At 47.1% G+C, this 22,420-nt stretch overlaps 1 protein-coding gene across 3 annotated transcripts in view; it reads right to left on the bottom strand.

Annotated features, from left to right (window-relative positions):
• The window catches only part of JADE1 (jade family PHD finger 1), an 81,022-nt gene that overhangs the window by 41,871 nt on the left and 16,731 nt on the right, over positions 1 to 22,420 (bottom strand). For all 3 annotated transcript variants that reach the window (XM_006153156.3, XM_006153155.3, XM_006153154.2), the window contains exon 2: positions 8,726 to 8,803. In XM_006153156.3, coding sequence (XP_006153218.1) covers positions 8,726 to 8,777 — 52 coding nt within the window. In that variant the 5' untranslated portion in view covers positions 8,778 to 8,803. The remainder of the gene's footprint in view (positions 1 to 8,725; positions 8,804 to 22,420) is intronic.

Raw genomic sequence — 22,420 nt, 5'->3', positions numbered from 1 at the left:
AGAAAGAAAGTGGAAAAGTGAGAAAAGTGGGCTGTCCAGGTCCAGGACTCGAACTGCAGTTGGCCATGTGGAAGTCCAGCATCCTTAATCACCACGTCACCTGCTCACCCCAAATTTCACTTTACTTTCAGGAAGAGTTTGGAACTCTAAAAATTTGGGAATAATATCTAAAATTTACCTTATTGCCACTCACAAGGATAAGATTTATTGCCTAAAATTGGGACCAGCAGTTAGAGTAATGGCTATGTAGCTGGACTCCCACGCAGTAGACGGCAGTTCACGTCCCGGACCCGGTGGCTTAAAACCCACACCGGGCGCGTGTGCGTGCGTGCCCAAGATCCCGAGAGGAGAATGGAGGAGAAGGGATTGCGGCGTGGCCATCCCCCCTGAGGGGGTGATTTCTCACTTTCTGTCTCTCTGTCTCTCTGTCTCTCTCTGTCTGGCGAATGCATGCCCCCTATAACGAAAACCTCTCTAAAAAAAAAAAATTAAATTAAATTAAGCCCACTCTAGTGACAAATTTAAGTGACCTAAAATTCTGAACATGGGAATTGAGTAAGAACAATTCCATATAAAACTATCTTATATTATTAAACACTGAAAAGAATGTGAGGTCTTTTATTTATTCATTTATGTGCTATGGGGTGCTGTGTGCTTACTGGAGAGAGAGGAAGGGGGGGAAAATCACCCTCCCCCAAGGGGGATGGCCACACACTTCAGTCCCTTTGCCTTCATTCTCCACCCAGGGTTTCGGGCACAAGCACACACACGCACCTGGCACGATTTTCAACCCACTGGGTCCGAGACTCACACAGAGTCAGCTACATGGGATCCAGCTGCCTTCACCTCCACACCACCTGCTGGGGGGCAGGGGGGCTTACTTTTAACACCCCCGACTTCAAAAAAAATAAACATAAAAAACTAAAGGGACCAATAGATGGCGTGATGATTACGTTGCTGGACTCCCACGTAACTGCCCGTTTTGAGTACCAGACCCAGTGGCTTAAAACTTAAGCCAGGCGCATGTGTGCATATGCGCCGAAAATCCCAAAAGAACGGAGGAGAAAGGATTGGGTGTGGCCATCCCTGTGGGTCATGTCTCGTTTTCTGTATCTGTCTGTCCAGTGAGCAACGTGCCCTATAGAAAAAAAACTCTTTTTAAAAAATCCCCAACGTTCGTTGTAACACAACCTTTCGAGTAACACAGTTACTCATTGATCACAGGATGAGCAAAGCTGCCCATGCGCTGAACCTTCCCTTCCTAGGCCTATTACAAAAAATCTCAAACTCTCCCCTTTGAAATATTAAAAATAGCCATGCTATCTTGCCCTAGATCGAAAATAAAGAAAAATCTCAAGAGTAAATCTAATACATATTGCACACACCTCCTGCATTTAGTAACTCGTGTGTGGTAAGCCTCTTGGATTGTGCCGTGCATGAAAGATTCAGAAATTAAAATGAATGGCGATTATTCACACAACCCCAAAATGTAATCTACACAAGAGCCGCACCAATGACCCAAGAGCAACTCTCCAGTGTCTCAGACTCTGCTGTGGACACTGAAGAATATCCTGGTGTCTAGGAGTGCTAAGCCAGCTTAACAAGGTAAGACGCTTAGGAACAGCAAGTGTTGGGTCTGGTAGTCTGGTGTCACAGCAACGGGCACAGACCTGACACACACACCCGTGCGTATTACTTAATGCCCCAGCTATCCCCTGTACAAGCAAAGCCATGCCACACAAACTGTAGCCAGAAACGGAGCAAATTTAATCTAGTTATTGTTTTTTTGCTTCAATTGTATAATAGAAGATAAGTTTTTGATACAACTGCCATGTATTGGGTTGCCGGAAGTCATGACGCATTTTTTGCCTAGAAAAACATAGAAAAATATGCCATCACTTTTCCAACGACCCAGTGTATCAGAGTCTAGCCAAGCCTGTGCCTGCCATAGCTCCTCCATCCCAGCACAGCTTAGCTCTAGGGTCCAACTCATTTCTACCTTCCAACAGAAGCACCATCCATATGTAAAGACCTGGCTCAGAAATATTTCAACATACTTAAACACGGGGGCCTTTAACAACCAACACACAGACATTCCAGAGTCACCAACCACTCCCGCTGAACATGTCCAAGGGCCACGGGAGAGCAGCATGTGGTAAGATCATGTCCTCTAGCTGCTCTTTGAGTACAAGATGATGCTCTGTTTGAAACGGGCAAAGCCACCTCTCCAGGTACCCTGAAAAGACGTGGGTACATACAATACTTTCTACACACAAGTATCTACCTGAGCCCAAATTCCCATGCTTAGAGAATTCCTCTACATCTCTATGGTGTCACATGATCCAACTGATGGGGGCGGGGAGGGGAGGAGCAAATTAAAGGTAAAGTCAAACAGGAACAGAACTAGAGGCATCTTTTATGCAAAAGAGAAATCACCGAAGACTTACACAAAGGTAAGAAGCACAGACAGACAGATAGACAGAATGGGCGAGGTGGCACAGTGCTTAAGGCACTGGACTCAGATAGACAGAATGGGCGAGGTGGCATAGTGCTTAAGGCACTGGACTCCCACATGGCTGATCGCTGATTGAGTCCCAGTCTAGGTGGCTTAAAAATTAACACCAAGCACCTGTGCGTGCATGCCCAAAAATCCCAGGAGGAGAATGGGGAAGAGACTGATATGACCATTCCCCTAGGGGATGATTTCTCACTTTCCTACTCTCTCTCTTTCTCTCTCTCTCCAGTGAGTGCATACGCTCTATGGAAAAAAAAAAAAACTTTAAAAAAGAAAAAGAAAGGGAATCCATTAAATGCAGCAAGACCTAAAGGAACCCAAAGCAAACGGTCCATTCCATCCGCTAAAACATTGGGTCTCTCTTCAGTAACTATTAACAAAGCTGGAGAGAGTGCAGAAAAACCAAATCCTCGCACAAGTTCCTGTTTGACCTGCACTGCCACCTGGCAAGCAGCAAATCTGAATGTCAGTCTGCTGTCTCTTCTGCCCGTTCATCCAGTTCTGATAGCTGCCTAAGACAAAGGTCTGTGCAGAGGTCAAGTGTGGAAACCAGAAGACCAGGGAGGGCCCCACATTGTGTCTGGCTCTAGGTCTTCCTCCCACAGAAAAGGCCCACAAAGTCCTGAAATTTACAGGTACAGCAAGCTTGTATTTACGACTACTCACGAAAGAGCGATTGGGCATGCAAAGGAAGAAGGGAGAATACCCTCCACACTGCTTGCTCATGCCACGATCCCCTTCCTCCAGCCCACCAGAATCCTGGGCCTGCACACCCACGTGTTTCAGGCTGACTGGGCCAAGGACTCCAACACCAGTCAGCATGTGGCTTCCAGTTCTGCAGCCCAGTATGCTACCACTCCGCACCAGAGGCTGGCCGTGCTTCACAGCTTTAGAATAAGCACTGTAGGTACATTTTATCATTCTTTGTAAAAGAAAGATAGAGAGAATCAGTTTCCCTCCGGATCTCTGACAGGCAAAATCAAGAACAACCAAAACAACATTTGGATTTGGCTACCTTAACCTGCCGAAGACCTCGTGTTTTGAGGAGGAAAATATGCCAGGTTAACAGTATTAATTCTTATTTTTATTATACATACATACATACATACATACACACACACACACACACACACACATTAACCAGAGACATTAACTGGTCTGAAATGATAAATAATTCCTGCCAAAAGCACAAACACTAGATGCTTTAATTAGTCTCTGCAGCTTTACTGAAGATAAAGTAAAATCTTATTTCATCTTATTACTCATTTTAATTTTTGAAAAATAGTTAGTATACCCCATTCCCTAAGTTGCCAAAAACCCTAAGGGGCAGGGGATCCTGGGCTGGGAGCAGGAAATGAAGGGCTTGTTTCCCAGGGCCACACCCTGGCCCAGGGTGTAACTGCAGATTGGCTGGGCCACCCAGTCCCAGGAGCCTAGCAATTACAGACGCTGCCCTGTCCAACTGCAGGGCCAGGCCTCCAGGGCGCCTCGAGAAAGGCTCCAACAAGTAGGACTGTGGCTGGACGAGGGCTCACGCCTGGCACCGAAAATGCCCACCCGTCCCCAGCTGTAAATGCCACACTGGTATTCCCCTGGTCCAGGCCAGAAAACAACGCAAAGGGCTCCAGAGCCGGAGGCCAGCAGGGCCCGGCCATGGCTGAGGCTGGTGTCGTGGCCCCATCCTGACGCCTGCAGCTGCCTCTCCTTCACTTGGACATGCTCTGCACCGGGCTGGGAACTGCCGCCAAAATTCTGTCAAGCCTGCAGGCTGGAGAGGCTGAAAAGTGGACCCTGCACAGACCAGACCTTCTTGCAAGCAGGACTTTGCAAATGCCTGGGCCTGGCTGAGGAAGGCAGTCACAGGGAGCTACCACAGGTAGGGAGCATGCTGCAGGAGGCGCACCAGACCACGGAGGTATCCAAAGACCGGCTCCTGGGCATGTAAGTGGGTTGGTGGCCACTGCGAAGGCCAGCTGCCCTCAGAGCATGGAAGGGGGTGAATGTGTACATATTTCTATGAGGTTCGGCATTTCAGAGGTTCTTATTTTTAAGCTTTTTGTTTTGTTTTGCTATACGGTGTAGGTGCACACCAGAGAGACAGAAATCACCCTCCCCCCGCCCCCGGGATGGACATACTGCAATCCTTTCCCCATTCTTCTGTCGGGACTTTGGGCACGCACGTGCACCTGGAGTGACTTCCAAGCTGTGGGGTCAGGACTTGAACCACGGAGTCAGCCATGTGAGATCCAGCTGCTTTAACCACCAGGCGGGGCCCGGCCATGGCTGAGGCTGGTGTCGTGGCCCCATCCTGACGCCTGCAGCTGCCTCTCCTTCACTTGGACATGCTCTGCACCGGGCTGGGAACTGCCGCCAAAATTCTGTCAAGCCTGCAGGCTGGAGAGGCTGAAAAGTGGACCCTGCACAGACCAGACCTTCTTGCAAGCAGGACTTTGCAAATGCCTGGGCCTGGCTGAGGAAGGCAGTCACAGGGAGCTACCACAGGTAGGGAGCATGCTGCAGGAGGCGCACCAGACCACGGAGGTATCCAAAGACCGGCTCCTGGGCATGTAAGTGGGTTGGTGGCCACTGCGAAGGCCAGCTGCCCTCAGAGCATGGAAGGGGGTGAATGTGTACATATTTCTATGAGGTTCGGCATTTCAGAGGTTCTTATTTTTAAGCTTTTTGTTTTGTTTTGCTATACGGTGTAGGTGCACACCAGAGAGACAGAAATCACCCTCCCCCCGCCCCCGGGATGGACATACTGCAATCCTTTCCCCATTCTTCTGTCGGGACTTTGGGCACGCACGTGCACCTGGAGTGACTTCCAAGCTGTGGGGTCAGGACTTGAACCACGGAGTCAGCCATGTGAGATCCAGCTGCTTTAACCACCATGCCACCTGGCTGGCCCTCCAGAGATTGTTAATGAACACCGTTTGTTTACCACTGTCCTCATCCACCATAGATCGTGTCACTGAGCCTGGACAGACAGCAGTCATAACGCGTCAGCACATGGTTTCTACTGAACGAGCTGTGTGACCCAGGATGGCCTGGGCCTACTTTCCACCAGCAGCTGTCACTGCTCTCCCTCACCACTACCTTGAGCTCAGTCCGTGTTAGTTAACCCGGCAGACGCTCATCAATATTTACCTTAACGCCCACCCCAGCTTCTTCAGTGAGGCCGGCACAGGAATGAACCTATCAGGAAGGAGAAGAGGGCCATCACGGAGGAGGTGACTTCCGATGGGCATATGCTTTTTTGGGTAGGACTTAGGACACTCTTCCATCTGGGCCTGCCTCTCTAACCAGAGTCTAGGTAGAAATACAATTATAGATGCAGCATTTGGTCTGCTAGGGCTGTTACGGGCTCAATTGTGTCCTCCATCCCCTAAATCTATATCCTGAACCCCCACCTCCAGTTACCTCAAGAATGTGACTGTATTTAGAGAAGAGGCCTTCCATGAGGCTGTGAGGGTGGACACTACTACAATCGGGGTGATGTCCTAAAAGGAAATAAGGTCATACTAGGGAGACCCTTGGGATGCCTGTGCAGAGGAAAGGCCATGAGCGGGCACAGGGGAAACGTGGCCACCTGCAAGCCAAGAGAAGCCTGGAAAGAAACCAAACCTGCCGACACCTCCTTCTCGGTATTCCAGCCTCCAAAACTGGAAGAAATGAAGCGGGTGCAGGGGAAATGTGGCCACCTGCAAGCCTCTGTCGGCCAAGTCAGTCAGTCTAGATGTGGAACGTTCTTAAGGCAACCAGAAATACAGGGGCCTAGGCTCCTAGGAGCCTCTGGACAGCTGAGGGATTATACTAGCCAGGGTCCACTGTCCAATATGGTAGCCACGAGTCACACACTTGATTAATTAAAATGAAGTAAAATTTAGAAATTCACTTCCTTGGCTAGATAGGACATTTCCATCCCATTAGACAGCGCTGGCCTAGAAACAGGAAAGCTCTCAAGATTAAAATAACATTCCCAGAGAGCCTTTTCTAACCCAGCTCTCCCAAGGAGGAAACCTAGTGGAGAGAACAGCCAGTGAGCGCCAACCTGCCTCTGCACACCAAACCATTCAAGACTCTTAGCCTTTCACGAGCACCATGAGGAGGTGGCGGCTAATTCATAAAACCCTCCCATCAATTCTGAACCTAAAAAAGACTTTTTTTTTTTTTGCAACTGCTGCAGGACAAAACTGTGTACTCAAGCAAGCAGCAAGCATTTATTGAGTACTTGTAGCTCAAGAGGACACTTTGATCGCCACCACAGGGGGCAGAGAAGAAATACCAAAGCATGTTTTTGCCCTGGGAGTAAAATGCCCAGAACTGTAAACATTCGAGAAAACAGGAAGGAAAGGCTGAGATGACAAGGGCCTGGGAAGTTCAGACAGTGGCCTGCCCCAGGCTCAGTCAGGAGGCACTTGGGCACAGACCCTCTCTCTCTCTGAAGTCTGAGAAAGTCCTTCTCTGGAGTCCCCACTCCATTGTCCCCTAGCTCCCTTCTCCCTGTCCCCAAAGTTCCAAGCCCTTTTGGTTCTTGCGGACACAGTTTTTCTTCACACATCCCCCTAAACTCCCCACACCTCTCATAACCACCAACTCTACTTCCCATGGCTCCAAACCTGCACCCCAAGCACCAACCACAATGCCGCACTCGTGAATATTACCGGGCTGTTTTCCCCCCTTCCTCATCCCCCTATGTTCCCCATGCCTGTCAGCGCAGCCCACCACAGCAGCAAAGACTTATTTTCTAGCTTGTAGCTTTCCATCTAAAACCGTGAGGGCCAGCCCGTGGTGATGGTTAAGGCAGCTGGACCCCATAGGCACACTGTGTGGTTTGAAAAATGCATCGGGTACTTGTGCACGACCAAATCCCAAAGAGAAAGAGAGAAGGGATTATGACATGACCGTCTTCTTCAGGGGGTGCTTTCTCTCTCCCGCAAGCACACATACCCTCCGGCAAATTAAAAATAATAATTACCATTTGAAATTTTTGAAGATACCAAGAAATCAGCAACAAGCCTATTTGCCTAGAAAACACTTCATTCTCAGGACCTAGCCAACCTCTGCCTCTTCCACGGGTTTCCCTGGCCTCCCCTTCCCTGAAGGTGCACGCGTCTGCCCTGTGCATCACGACATCTCTGCTGCTGCTCTGAGAGCTTCCTGAGCTTCCTCTCAGAGGTGCATTAGCATGCCAGTAAGGTCCAGTTCCTAGAAAGCAGGTCTAGCTCCTTTCCCATCCTATGCCCAGCCCCATTTTTTCAGGGTTTCCCAAGCTTCATTTGTGAGGTAGGACAGAAATGAATGGGTTACAGCTCAGGCACTGTGCTAGGTACAAAACTGCCTTCTGGTCTCTGAGAGGGGCTGTTCTGAGTAGTCTGTTAGCTTCAACACACTGACACTGTGTGACATTTATTCTGACTCCTGGAAGCCAGTTAACTTCCGATTCTCAGCTACACTGTGAAAATGAGATTGCCAGAGGGCTGATCAGGAATAGAAAACAGTCAAGAGCACAAACTCCTGCCTACTGTGCACCTGTACGGAGCTTTTCTTCAAGTTTGCCATAGGGTGCCTATGCTCACTGGAGACACACAGAGAGAGAGAGATGGAAAATGAGACAGCACTCCCCAGAGAGAATGGCCTTGCAGCAATCCCATTTCTTCCATTCCCCCCTTGAAATTTTTGGCACACCAACACACCCCTGGTGTGAATTTCAAGCTGCTGGGTCTGGGACTCAAACCACACAGGCAGCCATGTGGGATGCACTTGCCTTCACCTCCACGCCACCCACTGGCCCTATAGTTAGCATTTTCATATCATGTGAGGCCATCCTCAATGTCTCCTCTTGGCGAGGTGAACTAGCTAAAAACTACCTGGCTTTAAGTTCTCTCTTCATAAAGAGCAACTGTGAAGTACCACAAATGACATTTAGGAGAAAGAGACGTACCAGTGACTCTTGGAACCAGATTACTTATCCCTGGATAACAGACGTTGGGAAGCGGAATGCCTGCCCGCAGCCACCCCACCCGGAGAGATGTCACAGACCAGACCTGCAGCAGCATCACACGCACATCTGTTTCTCCAGGCCTAAGCATCCTCTGACCTGCGTGATATGCTAAGGGCCTCGGCGACTGAAAGCGTTACATTAAAAAATCATGTTTTCACACTGACCCAAACCCTGGTAGGCCCCAAGAACAACAAAGCAGGACTTACTGCCATTGTCGTCAGAATCCTCACTGCTGCTGGGAAGGCGACCTCGTTTCATGATCTCCCCGGGAAACAGCAGGCAGCCTGCAAAGCAATGAGACAGCACTTAACCCGGGATGATAATACACGATCATCAAGTTGTGCTTCAGATGGCAGCCCAGATTTACAGCAAACAAAAGCAAACAAGCGGCTTTAAGTAGCATTTGAATTGTCAACAGTAAAAAGACCCAAGATATACAATTAGGTGCAATCATTAACGGAACAGGTTTAAGGGCGTGGGGGGGTCGGCGGGGGAGGGAGAAGATGTCACGTATCCGCAGGTCTCCCAAAGGTGCAAGGCTTCTCTCCAGATTCCTGTGACATTATTACTACAACTACTCCAGGAGTCTCTGGCTGACGGGTGGCAAGCACTGCAGAAAAAAATGCCGGGCAATGAACACTCTGCCTCTTCACCACAGGCAGATTCACACTGAGTGCGTGCGTGCAGGGGTGGGGGGGGCTGCGCCTGAACATGTGAATATTTACACTGCACGGGCCATGATGATGCTTCCTGGCAAATTGTGCTAATATAATCCTAAAAAACAAATAAACTGGAGTTCTGGAAACAAGCCGACTGGGGTGATGGAGATGCAAATGTCTCTTCTAGCCCTCTCCAAAGCCCAGCAGTTCGCAGCCGGAACAGGCAGGGACCACGGGCATCATGTGATTCTGCTCTGGCCCCTCCCTTCACTCATTAGGAAGAAGAGAGGTTAAGTGGTGACTTCCCCAAGGTCACACTGTGGGCCTGCAGGAGCTATTCCAGATCTACTTCACCGCCTCCTCTCAGGAGGAGCACAGCCAAATGCAGCCAAACTAAGATCGCTCTGGACAAATGCCCAGCCCACCTGGCCACCTCCTCCCAGGTGGCTGGAGGTGAGAGGCCCTTTAGTAAGGAGAGAAAGACTGCATTTAGGAAGAGGGGCAGGGGCCCTAGACTGAATGGCCAGGCACTCAACTACTGCAGAGGATTTCGCTGCTCGAAGTCACACGGAGCAGCTCTTTAAACATACCTGAAAAGCTTTTCCAAACTAAAATGATCACCCTGACATCCGTAGGTCCCTCGCCATACTGCCAGGCCAGTGATTCCCGAGAGGAAGGAGGGCTTTTTCAAGGCAGGGAAAAGCATGGGAGCCGTCACCTACCCACCCAGCCCTCAGAAAAAAGCACATCCCCACCGCCTACTCACTGGGAATCACAACATGGGTAGTGCGGTGTGTTTCCAATGAACGTGTGGCACACAGGAATAGTGTGGGGGAGACGTGGAGAACCACTGTGCTAAAACAAGACAGTAATTTAAAAACCCAAAGCTCCACTCTAAAGGGACCTGTAAAGGAGCAGTGGAAACGGCGGAAAACGCATCGCGGAAAACGCATCGCGGAAAACGCATCGCGGACAACGCATCGCCCGCGGAAAACGCATCGCGGAAAACGCATCGCGGAAAACGCATCGCGGAAAACGCATCGCGGAAAACGCATCGCGGAAAACGCATCGCGCCACACGGGATCAAAATGTGCCTGTGCCGCTCTGGCTAAGGGGTGTTTCTGACCTGAAGGCAGCGGGGAAAGCGCAGACCCGGGAGGAACTCTCTGACTCCCCGTCTGACAAAAAGCATGGCCGTAATTTCTATTTGTACATGTGCCCCCCACAACGAAGGACTCTTGGCCATAAACAACTATTAGTTTCCCCACACATTTTTGTCCTTTTAGGTTTTTGCCATAGGGCGGTGGGTGTGCACCCACAGGAGAGAGACAAAGACAGAGAGGGAAAGTAAGAATTCGCCCCTCACCCCAGGGGGTGGCCTTGGGCAATCCCTTTGCCTCCATTCTCTTGAGGTTCAAGGCACACATGCACACACGCCAAGCGTGATTTTCAATCCACCAAGTCCAGGACTCAAACCACATAGAAGGCCATGTGGGACCCAGCATACCTGCTGGCCCTTCCCCCATATATCTTGCAGTCATCTTCTCACAATTATTAACCCCTTACGTGCCCAAACCCCCTTCCCCTTGTCTAGTCACTTCACAATTAATCACCCTTTTATTAAAATGTCATAGCAGGTAGTCTTCAAAAAAAAAAAATAAAAGAAAATACATATTATTAAAATACCCTAGCCATAGATTTCAACATTTTTATTTTGCACTAAAACAAACCTATACTTTTTTTGAGAGAGAGACTGATTTTTGCTATAAGGTGCCTGCGCTTGACAGAGAGAGAGAGAGACAGAAAGCAAGGATTCACCCCCAGGGGAGATGGCCACACTGCAATCCCTTCTCATCATTCTCCTCTTGGGATCTGGGGTGTGCATGTGCATGTACCCGGCGTGGGTATTAAGCTGTGCGATTCGTACCGCAGTTGACCATGTGGGAGCCCAGCAAACATCCTCTGCGGGTCCCACAAACAAATCCATACTTTAATTCCACTTTTTCCATGAACTTTTCTTCTTCTTTTTTTCGAAGATTTTTTTTTTTTTTTTTTGCTATAGGGCACATGCGCTCGCCAGACAGAAGAGACAGAGAGACAGAAAGCGAGAAATCACCCCCCAGGGGGGATGGCCATGCCGCAATCCCTTCTCCTCCATTCTCCTCTTGGGATCTTGGGCACGCATGCACACACGCACGCACGCACGCACACGCACCTGGCGTGAGTTTTAAGCCACCAGGTCTGGGACGTGAGCCGCAGTCGACTACATGGGAGTCCATAGACATAACCATTGCACCAACTGCTAGTCCCTCCATGAACTTTTCAAGTCCTCTCACGTGGCTCCACAGGTGTCACAGCTTCGGGTTTTGCACTTCCCTGTGAAGCCCTTCCCTGCCCCCAGCCTATGCACACAAAAATATCGATGTCAGTGAAGTCCCCGTGCCTCTTCTCCTGTAATGCACCTTCTGTCATTTTAATTCTCAGGCCCTCATAAACTGAGTAGAAAAGAATAAACAAGAAGTCTTCAGTCTGTCTGTGTCCACTCATGCAATGGAGCTCTCTGGGGTGGCTCCGTGGCCTGCTGGTTGGGGCAGCTGGAACCCACACAGCCAACTCCAGTTTGTCTCAGACTCAGCAGCGCTTGACAAACACACCAGGCACACGTCCTGTATGCCCACAATCCCCAGAGGAAGGAGAAAGGGAGACAGGATTTTGGTGTGAACATTCCCCCTACGCTCTGCTCTCTCCTCTGGTGAGCACACAGGCCCTCTGGAAAAAATTTTAAAACGGATTTATAAGGGGACTAGCAGATGGTGTAATGGTTACGTAGATGGATTTCCATGTAGTCGACCCTGGTTCCAGGCCTAGACCCGGCAGCTTAAAACTTACACTGGGTACATGTGGGTATGTGCCCAAAATCCTGAGAGAATAAAGGAGAGGGGATTGTGGTGTGGTTGAGAAGGGACTGCAGCGTGGCAGTCCTCTGGGGTAATTTCTCGCTTCGTCTCTGCTTCTCGCTGTCTCTCCCACAAGCGAACACGCCCTATATCAAAAATCTCTAAGAAAAAAGAAATGGACCTATATAATTCATTCAGCTACTCAAACCCCTAATCTATATTTGCAACATTTTACATTTTCTGAGCAGCTCACCAAGTTAGTTTGCAGGGTTTTGTTTACCAGCTGATTCTTCAAAGCCTGGTGGTTAGGGAAGCCAGATCCACAGGGAAGACTGGGTGGTTCAAATCCCAGCCATGGTGGTTACAGCCCACTATCTGGCCTGGGGCAAGCCCACCCCAGCCAAAACTTCCCATTGCCAGCAAACACCGCGGCCCACTTCCACCTGAATGAGTGTCCCCCCTGCCCTCCCCTGCCCATGTGTGCCAACACCCCCTGCTGACAGCTAAGCCTGCTCCTCCCTCTGGGGACCAACAGTAGCTGTACAAAGAGAAAAGTGAAAGGCAAAAGACTGCTCACTCCTGGCAACAGCTCCAGCTTCCCAAAGCCCATGTTACAAAAAGAGCTTAAAAAAAATAGAAATGACTACCTAAAGAGAAATCCCTTAGAATTCAACAGTATACTGCGACAGAGGAGAGAAGTTGAAGTTCCCCGCCTCCAGAGCAGGCGTGAGAACTGCAAGGAGCCCAGGGCGCCTGAGCACTTCCCAGCCAGAAACAAGGTAGTGACTACATCTTCATTGACTCAGACAGAGATTTACCTAAATGGGCCAGCTTCGAGAACTAGGAGTCTCCAAAATCAGATGGTCTCCTCCCAGCTGCCAAACCCAACACCAGAGCCCCCGCTTCACAGCCACTGAGAGGAAGGTGCCGACCCTGCCAGACCAGGATGATGCGCCTCAACACACACAGTCGAATTTTCCTTCTAATGAATTCCATTTTCATCTACCCTGAAGACCCCGAGTGAGAATGCAGGCTGAGAATGCTGTGCTGTACTTCTCCAGGGAACCTGGCCCAGTAATGGAGGCTAGAGCTCCCAGGATTTCCTGCTCCCTGGCTCGAGTGTACTTAAACCTTGACATCAGGCTGATCGATCTCACCCGGGGTTGCTGACTGGATCAGGAAATCCAAGCACGCGCTACTATCTTTAAGATACACGGTACAGCGGCTCAAACACCTGCCTGCTAAAAGCCAGCCTGAGAAAGCACAGTGCCCTGCGGTCAGCGCCTCTCCTGACCCTTCAGGGCAAGGCTGAGGGCCTGGCTGGCTGGCAACAGGGTAAGTACTAATCAATTAAAAGGCCTGCTCACAACACTCCAGAGAAGCTGCCAGAAGATAAGAGCACATAATGCACCCCACAGGCATGTGATACTTAATAGTTGCATTCAAACGTGCTGGAGGAAAACCGAGTCCCTGACCTCATGGAGCTTCTGGCTGGGTGGAGGAGTCAGGAGAGCTCGTTCGTATTGTTCGTTCTTGGCACCGCGAACAGCGGGTTCTACAGGACGCGGCAGGTTGACAGGGAAAAAATATGAGCTGAAGAACAAAGGGGTGGTTGCAAGAAAGGGGGGCACATGTGGGGCAAAACACTATAATTTTGTTCCACTTTATTTTTTTTAACATTTATTTGTTTATCTATTTGTTGTGGTTTTCTCTGGGCCCAGGATTTGCACCTCTATTGGCCAAGTGGGAGTCCAACGCCTCAATCACCACGCCACCTGCAGGTGCCGGCACTCTTACATACACCCTAGCACATTCCTCTGAACCCGCTACTCCTCCTCAGACTCTTGCTATTTGCCTATGTCTTTCTTCCTTTTTTCTTTCCTTCTTTTTCTTTCCCAGAGGCCATGTGCACTCACTGGAGAGACAGAGAAAGAGAGACGCACCCTCTGTGGGGAATGGTCACACCAAAATCCCATCTCCATTTCTCCCTCCCTTCAGGATTCCGGGCACGTGTGTGCATAAACACCTGGGGTGTTTTCCAAGTGACCAGGTCTGAGACTTGAGCCATACATTCAGCCATGTGGGATCTAGCTTCCTTAATCACCACAGTACCAGCAGGCGCTTCCTATTTCTATTTTGTTTTGCTTTTAAGAATTATTTAATTTTACTTATTTATGTATTTTTTTAATTTCATCAGAGAGAAAGAGAGAGGGAAAGTGAAATAGCAAGTTGTCGGGTCTGGGACCTGAACTGTGGTCGGCCATGGAGTCCAGCGCCCTAGCCACCAGGTCACCTGCCGGCGACTATGTTTTTTAAGTGCCAGAAGGCAGTCATAGCTCACTAGAGAGAAGCCCCTCCCGCACACCCCCCACAGTAAAGTGTGGTCACACCACAACCCCTCACCTCCATTTCTTCATCCTGTCAAGACTTAGGGCACAGAGACATACACATCTGCCCAGCATGTTTTTAGACTCAAGGGACAGGATTTGAGACTCAGCCGGCCATGCGGGACCCAGCTCTCTATGTACAAAGCTTAACTGCTGTGCTGAGGTGGCTTCCAACCTTGTATCCAAGGCTTACCAAGTCTTAGTGAGATCCTTTCACATCCCCCTACTGCCCCAGGGCTTTGGCGACCAAGGACACCTGGAATCTCCAAATCCACATTGTATTATCACAACAAACTCATCGTCCTTATGAAGTGACCTCTCTAAGCTATTCCCTATACAAGAATCTCTCCTCTTTCCACAAAGCATCTAGGCGGAAGTCCAAACTGTCCACCAGAAACTCCGACCTCTCTCAGCTCTACCTAATCACCTGTCCTAGCTAGCCCTAAAGGCTGGCCTGCCTTGGTGGAGAGGCCTACTCCCTTAAACACTCCCCTCTTCCCCTGCTCCCAGTCTCTGCTAATGCTGCTCCTGTTGCAGCTTCCTCCCTACCTCGCCCCTAAATGTCAGCCACCATTCCAACTCCAAGCACATCCAACTCCAAGCACATCCGTCTGTACCACTCAGTTTTTCCTTTCAGAAGTTTTCACCTTGCTTTTCAAATGTAGTGTCAATGATGAAAATTAACTCTTGATACTTGTGGACAATAGCAAGGCACATTTTATTTTGTTTTTATGTATTTTATTATTATTATTATTACTATTATTATTTTCATTTGGCCAGAGAGCGACAGAGAGAGGAAGAGAGGAAAAAGGGGAAGAAAGGAAGCTCAGATCCGGGATTCGGACTGCAGTCAGCCATTTGGGTGTGCAGGCCTTCACCACCACCACCTGCTGGCTTCCCAAGGAAGACTATGGGGATCAGTACAGGGACCACTGAATGCCTTGAACTTACGAGTAAGGTACTGGGACCCCTGCACAGTCTTGGAGTAGGGCCTGGGCTAACTCAGACTCCAACAAGGACCAGTGGGGATTTATAACCAAGGAGCACAAGGTGAGGGTCAGTGGATGGAAAATTACTAAGAGACATGGAGGACGGGATTACTGAAAGCAGGCCAGGATAAGGTTGGAGGTCAGACATACCAGTGAGGACATCACTGAAACTGACTTCACAGATCTTGCTCAAGCCTGATTCAACAGAAAGAGCGAAGACCAAGGCGGGGTCTAGTTAAGCAGGGGAAATGGAGAAGCCAGACTCAAGTTTAGACAAAGGAGTGTTTTGTTTTATTTTGTTGTTTCCATTTTTTGCCATATGGCACTTGTGCTCCCCAGGGCAGGGACAGGCAGATACACACACACACACACACACAGAGAGAGAGAGAGAGAGAAGGAAAGTGAGAATTCACCCCCATGGGGATGGCCACCCTACAATCCTATCTCCATTCTCCTCTCTGGATTTTGGGCACACATGCACATGCACCCAGGTTTTACAAACCACCAGGTCCCAGACTCAAACCACTCCAGTGGCCATGTGGGAGCCAGTTGCCTTAACCATCATGCCATCTATTGGCCCCAAAAGAGACTCTTGTCGGGACCAGCAGTTAGCGTAATGGCTATGTCGCTGGACTCCCATGTAGTCGACCGCAGTTCGAGTCCCAGACCCGGTGGCTTAAAACTCACGCTGGGCACATGTGCGTGCGTGCCCAAGATCCCAGGAGGAGAATGGAGGAGAAGGGATCGTGGCGTGGCCATCCCCCTTGGGGGTGATTTCTCACTTCTGTCTCTGTTTCTGTCTGGCAAGCGCACGCATCCTATAGCAAAAACCTCTCCAAAAAAAAACACAAAAACCACGGCAGTCAGTATTCAATCAACTACTGCCTTCTCTCAGGACTAAAATACTATGTCTCTAAACAGTGTTATTTCTGAAGAACAGAGATCCTCTTGAGTTAAATACAAAAAAAAAAAAAAAAGATACCAGAGAAGTTCCAGTTGGAATCCGAGAACTCTGGGTCCAGCCTTCGACAGTTCATTCCAACATCCTACCTGGATTTCATCAAAAATGATTCAAAGCGATCTGCTTTACAGACTAGGGTGTCCTCTTACTCTGAGAAATATAACAAAAGCTAAATATAATAAATGCCAGGCAGACAACAGTACTAATTAATGCATCTGGTACTTGCTCAAAGAGACAGTCTACTTAGGAGTCAAGATTATATAATCAGGGGGCCAGGACGTGGCTTGGTGATCAAGGGCGCTAGACTCCCACATGGCCAACCACTGTTCAAGTCTTGGAGATTGGGTGGCTTGCGCTTGCTCTTGCTCTCTCGCTCTCTCTCTCTCCCTTCCTCTCTCCCTTGCCAAATAAAAATAAGTTAATTAATTAATTAATTCTTTTTTTTAAAATGATAATCAGAACACTGCCTGGAGAGGTCAGGTAACCAAAAAAAAAAAAAAAGTCTGTTGGCCAAAGACAGATATTTTGGTCTAGATCAGTTAAGCAACAATGCTCTGACTCTCCATCCCACTGTGGAAAAAAATGCCCAGGACCACTAAGCATCTATGGAGACCGTTTAGGGCACCAGGGCACCATCTCCTCAGGACACGAACACATGCATTCTTAGCCACTGGCCCAAAACTCTTAGATTACCTGCCCATCACTCTCCTTCCATCCCTTCTGTGGCACATGTTAAAATGCAGGGTGGTAGCTAATGTATTCATTCAAAGATGTGAGTTTTACGGAGTTAGGTGCAGATCTGTGAAATGCCCGCATGCTGGTAGTTCTCGGTCTACATGAAGAAACAGTAAGCAAGCCAGTGGACAAGTAGCTGGAGCCGGGACAGCGCTAGCAAAGGCTGCACAAGTACGCGAGACATCAGGGTATGCCCAGACCTGAAAATTAAGTTTCCCTGAACTGCAAGCATGAAAAATGACCTACAACAAATGAAGAGGAACCACTAGCTGCAGGACCCATTCCTACGGTGGCCTGGAAATTCGAGCAAACAAGCCCAGTGACCGGGTGTGGTCCCAGAGAGGCATGACTGGTATGTGATCTTAAGAAAGAATGAGAAATGACCGCAGGGACAGAAGGGTTTTTATAAAAGAATACGATGATTAAAATTTTGAGGATGTTTACTCAGTGCTATTTCTGGGAAAGAGGGACTGATTTGAGAGAAACAAACCTCCAGTTACTAGAATTACTCTCCGTGGTAGAACAGGGACCATTTATCAGGCCATAAACTCTATGGCTATAATAAGGATTACACCCTAGTGATTTTAACTATCTTATGGCTCATATGCAGAAAAGCTGGCTTCCTCCTCAACCTATCAATTTATCCACTATGTTTTTATGGCTATTTATTTCACTCCCCAAAAGTTATTTAGAATGGACCCCAATTAAAGACCTTTACATACTTTTGTGTGTACCACCTAATGCAAGGCTCTACATTTAAAAATAAGCTGCTGAACAAGTGACTGAGTTCCCATAAACTGTATCCTATGCTCACTGGCGCTTTATTGAATTTGAGATGCTGTCATTTTAATATCTAATTGACCTTTAACAGGAGTAACTTCTATTACATTAGTTCCAAATTTATTGCAGTCCTTCCACTCAGTCCAACAGTCAAACCTAGTGCCTACATGTGCTGTGCTGTGCTAAGGAACAGGGTGGTCTGTATTTTCACGAACCAAGGATTTACAATGAGCTGTTCTTTTCCGTTTGGGTTTGCTAAGTGCACACAGTTTGAGCATTACTTTTTACAAATATTCAATACTGTGTAATTGATCACTTGATTCTTTAGTTACATAAAATACCATCCCCAAAAAGATACCATTACCTTTTAAAAGATCACCTTTAGTCTTAAAACACTGAGTACAAAGTTGGCAAAGTATCCAAATGTAATTATGACCTACACTTCGCAGCAAAACCTGTCCACCTATACCCAAATGAAATGAAGAAAACCCAGGTAGTTTGTAACCTCAACTTTTTTTAGTTCTTGTATTTAGTTTTTTTGTCTTATTGTTTGCTGGGTGTGCCTGCTATAGGGTGCATACCCTTGCCTCCTAGGGAGCGGCCATGCCACAATCCCTTATCCTCCAGTCACCTCTCGTATTTTAGGCACATGCGCACACATACCCAACATTTTTCTCAAACCTCTAGGCCTAAGACTCTGTGAAGCTGGTCACATGAGATCCAGTGCCTTAATTTCTACTCCACCTGTTGACCCCCTAACCTCAGTTTTTAAAGCCAAACATTGACTAAATGTGAAGTTTTCAAATCGGCAACACTATCTAATTCATATGCTTACAGTCTAAAGTATTGGTGTGGGGGCCGGCAGGTGGAGTGGTAGTTGAGGGCACTGGATTCCCAGAAGGCCAACAGCAGTTCAAGTCCCAGAGCTGGCGGCTTGCTTTCTCACTTTCCCTTTCTCTCTGTCTCGGTCTGGTCAAATTAAAAATAATAACAACAAATGGAATTAAGTAAATAATTTTTAAAAATAAGTTAAATAAAGCAATTCTTTAAAAAAAAGGTATAAAATGGTGTGACTAACTCAAACCTAGCTTTCTCAATTTAACTCAAGGTTTATAACTAGTCAAAAAAAAATCATAGCTTTAATGGACAGGTTAAATCTTAGCTAAAGGTTTAACATTGTCTAAATATCTTCAACAAAAAAAATGAAATGTTTTAAAATGCTCTTTACAATGGCATACATCAAAATTTAATGAAAATGCTTCCTCAGCTACTACAGAACCTTTGAAAAGAGGGCAAAGGTAAAAGTATTCAGCTGTAAAGAGTTGCTATTAACAATGATCACATCCCCCAAACCATTATAGCTGACCAGATAATTCTACCCGTAATATTTCCTCCTATGAACATTGCTAGTTAAGACCATGTGCTATAACATCAGTTCACTATACATTTTTTCATAAATTGCTTTTGAACTCCGATTTTAAGTCAGTAGAGGGGCCAGCAGGTGGCAAGGTACTGGGATGCCAACACATGATCAACTGCAGTTCGAGTCCCAGACCCGGCAGCTTGCTTTCTCACTTTCCCCTCCCTCTGGTGGACATGTGGGCCCTATAGCAAATTGGAAAAAAATAATAATAAAATTAAATAATTCTTTTTAAAAAACATAAATTTTAAAAAGTCAATGGAAACATTTGGAGGACTTTTTAAGAAATGTATACATTTGAGTGGTTCTGAACCAATCACAAGCAGCTCTCTCACCAAGTAATAAATGATCCAATCATTGCTTTTGTGAGTGCTAAGACAATCTATTAAATCCCTTCCAGACCTCTGTAACTGCTGATTCAATTAAGAGTCAGCAACTGAGTAAGAGCAGCTATAACAAAACATCCCAATCGTTTGTACTTGAATGTATTTTCTTAACTTCCCTTGACAAGGGAGTAAATGGATTCACACCCAAACAATAAAGGCAGTCACCATGGCCTCCAATCTTGAGCTTTTCTAGCTTATTTCCATCCATCAGAATTCCTTTCTATATGCTCAAAGGTGGAAAGATGCCCAAGACACACTGAGAGAGAAAAACAGGCAAACAAGGTAGGGAAACAAAACGAAATATAGGCCCGTTTATACACCAAAGGGAGGAAGCGAATGCACACAACTCCCTGTACAGGCATGGAACATTCCTGGAAGAATATAAAGGTTCATGGTGGTTCTCTGAGAAATGTGACCAAAGAGCTCCAGAAAGAACAGGTATCTTTACTTTTCTACCAGGATTTTACTTTTCTTTTTCTTGTTTTTATATAATTATTTAATTTTATTTATTCATTCATTTATTTTAATTTGATCAGAGAGAGACAGAGAGAGCAAAAGAGTGAGAAAGCAAGCTGCCAGGCCCGGGACTCGAACCATGGCCGGCCATGTGGGAGTGTCTAGCACCTACCCACCACGCCATCTGCTGGTCCCTTTTCTTTTTCTATTTTTTTTTTTTAAGATTTTTGCCATACAGCGCATGTAGAGAGTGAGAAATAAAGTAAGAAATCATCCCCTGGAAGACCATACCACAATCCCGCCTCCATTCTCCTCTCAGAATTTTGGGCATCCATGCACATGTACACAGCTGCCAGATACGTCCATATGGGATCCAGCGCTTTAACCACACCACCTGCTGGCCCAATTCCACTCTTTTAGCCGTATTCTGTACAACACTCACATGTGTTAAAAAAAATAAAGAAAGAAAGAAAAGAAAAACCTTTCTTCCCTGATCCCCGCTGCACAGAACTCGGGAGAAATTGCTCAGAAACACCATTTGGTCCAATGCAAGGCACTAGCCTGACATGGGCAGCCCTCACTGAAGAAGGCACAGGTCATCTCCTTCCAGAGGTGGTGCATCGAGGACTTGTCCTACTTTAAAAGAATATCTGATGAAGTGCCAGCAGGTGGTGTGGTAGTTAAGGCGCTGGACTTTCACGGGGCCAACTATGTGGTCCAAGCCCCAGACCCAGCAGCTTGAAAAAGCACAACAGGCGTGCATGTGTGTGTGTGAGTGTGTGTGTGTGTGTGTGCATGCCCAAAATCCCAAGAGGAGAATGGAGAAGTGATTGCACAGCATGGCCATACCCCATGGTGTGTGTGTGTGTGTGTGTGTGTGTGTGTGTGTGTGATTTCTCACTTCTGTGTAAGAAAGAAGTAAAAGAATGCCTGATGAAAGGTATAGAAGGAAAAATGAGAAAAGGTAAGAAAAAAATATCATAAAATGCTACAATAGGGGCCAGCAGGTGGCGTGGTGGTTGAGGTGTTGGACTCTCACATGGCTAAGCCCGGTCCGAGTCTTGGACCTGGTAGCTTTCTCTCTCTCTCAAATTAAATAATAACAAAATAAATATTTTAAACACACACACACACCCCAAGGATGTGCATGCAAGCCTAAAATCCTGAAAGAATGGAGAAAGGATTGTGGCAAGGTCAACTCCCTCTGAACTATGATTTCTCCTCTTCTCTCTCACCCCCTCCGTCTGCAGTGAGTGCATGAACCCTATAGCAAGTATTTAAATAAATAAATGCTTTTAATAACAGATAACGTGGAGCCAGCAGGTGGTGCAGTGGTTAAGGTGCTGGACTACCACGTGGCTGACCACGGTTTGAGTCCTGCTGGCTTGCTTTCCCTTTCTCTCTCTGGTGAGCCTATATACCCTACAGCAAAATTTAAAACATAGTAATAAATTAAATTAAAATAACTATTAAAAAAATAGAAAATGTAAATAGGTCAGTTAAAATATATGCAGTAATGGGGCCTGCAGGTGACATAGTGGTTAAAGGCACTGGATTCTCATGTGACTGCCTGTGGTTTGAGTCCTAGGCCTGGCAGCTTACTCTCTCACTTTCCCTCTCTTTCTTGGGTCAATTTTAAAAATAATAATGAATAAATTGAATAAAATAATTATTTAAAAATAAATAAATATATGCCATAGGGAAAAAAACATACAAAAAAACTAGAGTTTAAACTACTTTTAAAGAATAAGCACATGGGGCCAACAGGTGGCACAGTGATTAAAGGCGCTGGATTCCCACATGGCTGACAGTGATTAGAATCCCGGACCTGGTGGCTTGCCTTCTCATTTTCCCTCTCTCACTTTCACTCTCTCTCTCTCTCTCTGTCCTTCTCTGGTCAAATTAAAAATAAATAGATAAAATTAAATAAACTGCTTTTTTAAAAAAATAAACAAGTGTATTTCAGTTTACTATCTACTTCAAAAGCAGTAGTATTTTGGAAAATAAAAACAAAAAGGTTACATTCTAGAGACTGCTAGTAAATAGGCCATTCCTTCTACCCCCAGCCAGCATGGCTGGTTGGGGCACTGGACTCCCATATGCTGGCGATGGTTCGAGTCCCAGATCTGCCAGCATGCTTTCTCACTTGCCCTCACATTCTGTTTCCCTCTGGTCAAATTAAAAGAAAATGATAATAAATAAAATTAAATAAATAACTCTTAAAAAGAATA

This window comes from Tupaia chinensis, unplaced genomic scaffold, assembly GCF_000334495.1.
Source record: "Tupaia chinensis unplaced genomic scaffold, TupChi_1.0 Scaffold000362_1, whole genome shotgun sequence".
Lineage (NCBI taxonomy): Eukaryota > Metazoa > Chordata > Mammalia > Scandentia > Tupaiidae > Tupaia > Tupaia belangeri.
The sequence above is the reverse complement of the archived record's forward strand: the minus strand, read 5'-3'. Positions and strand labels throughout refer to the sequence as shown.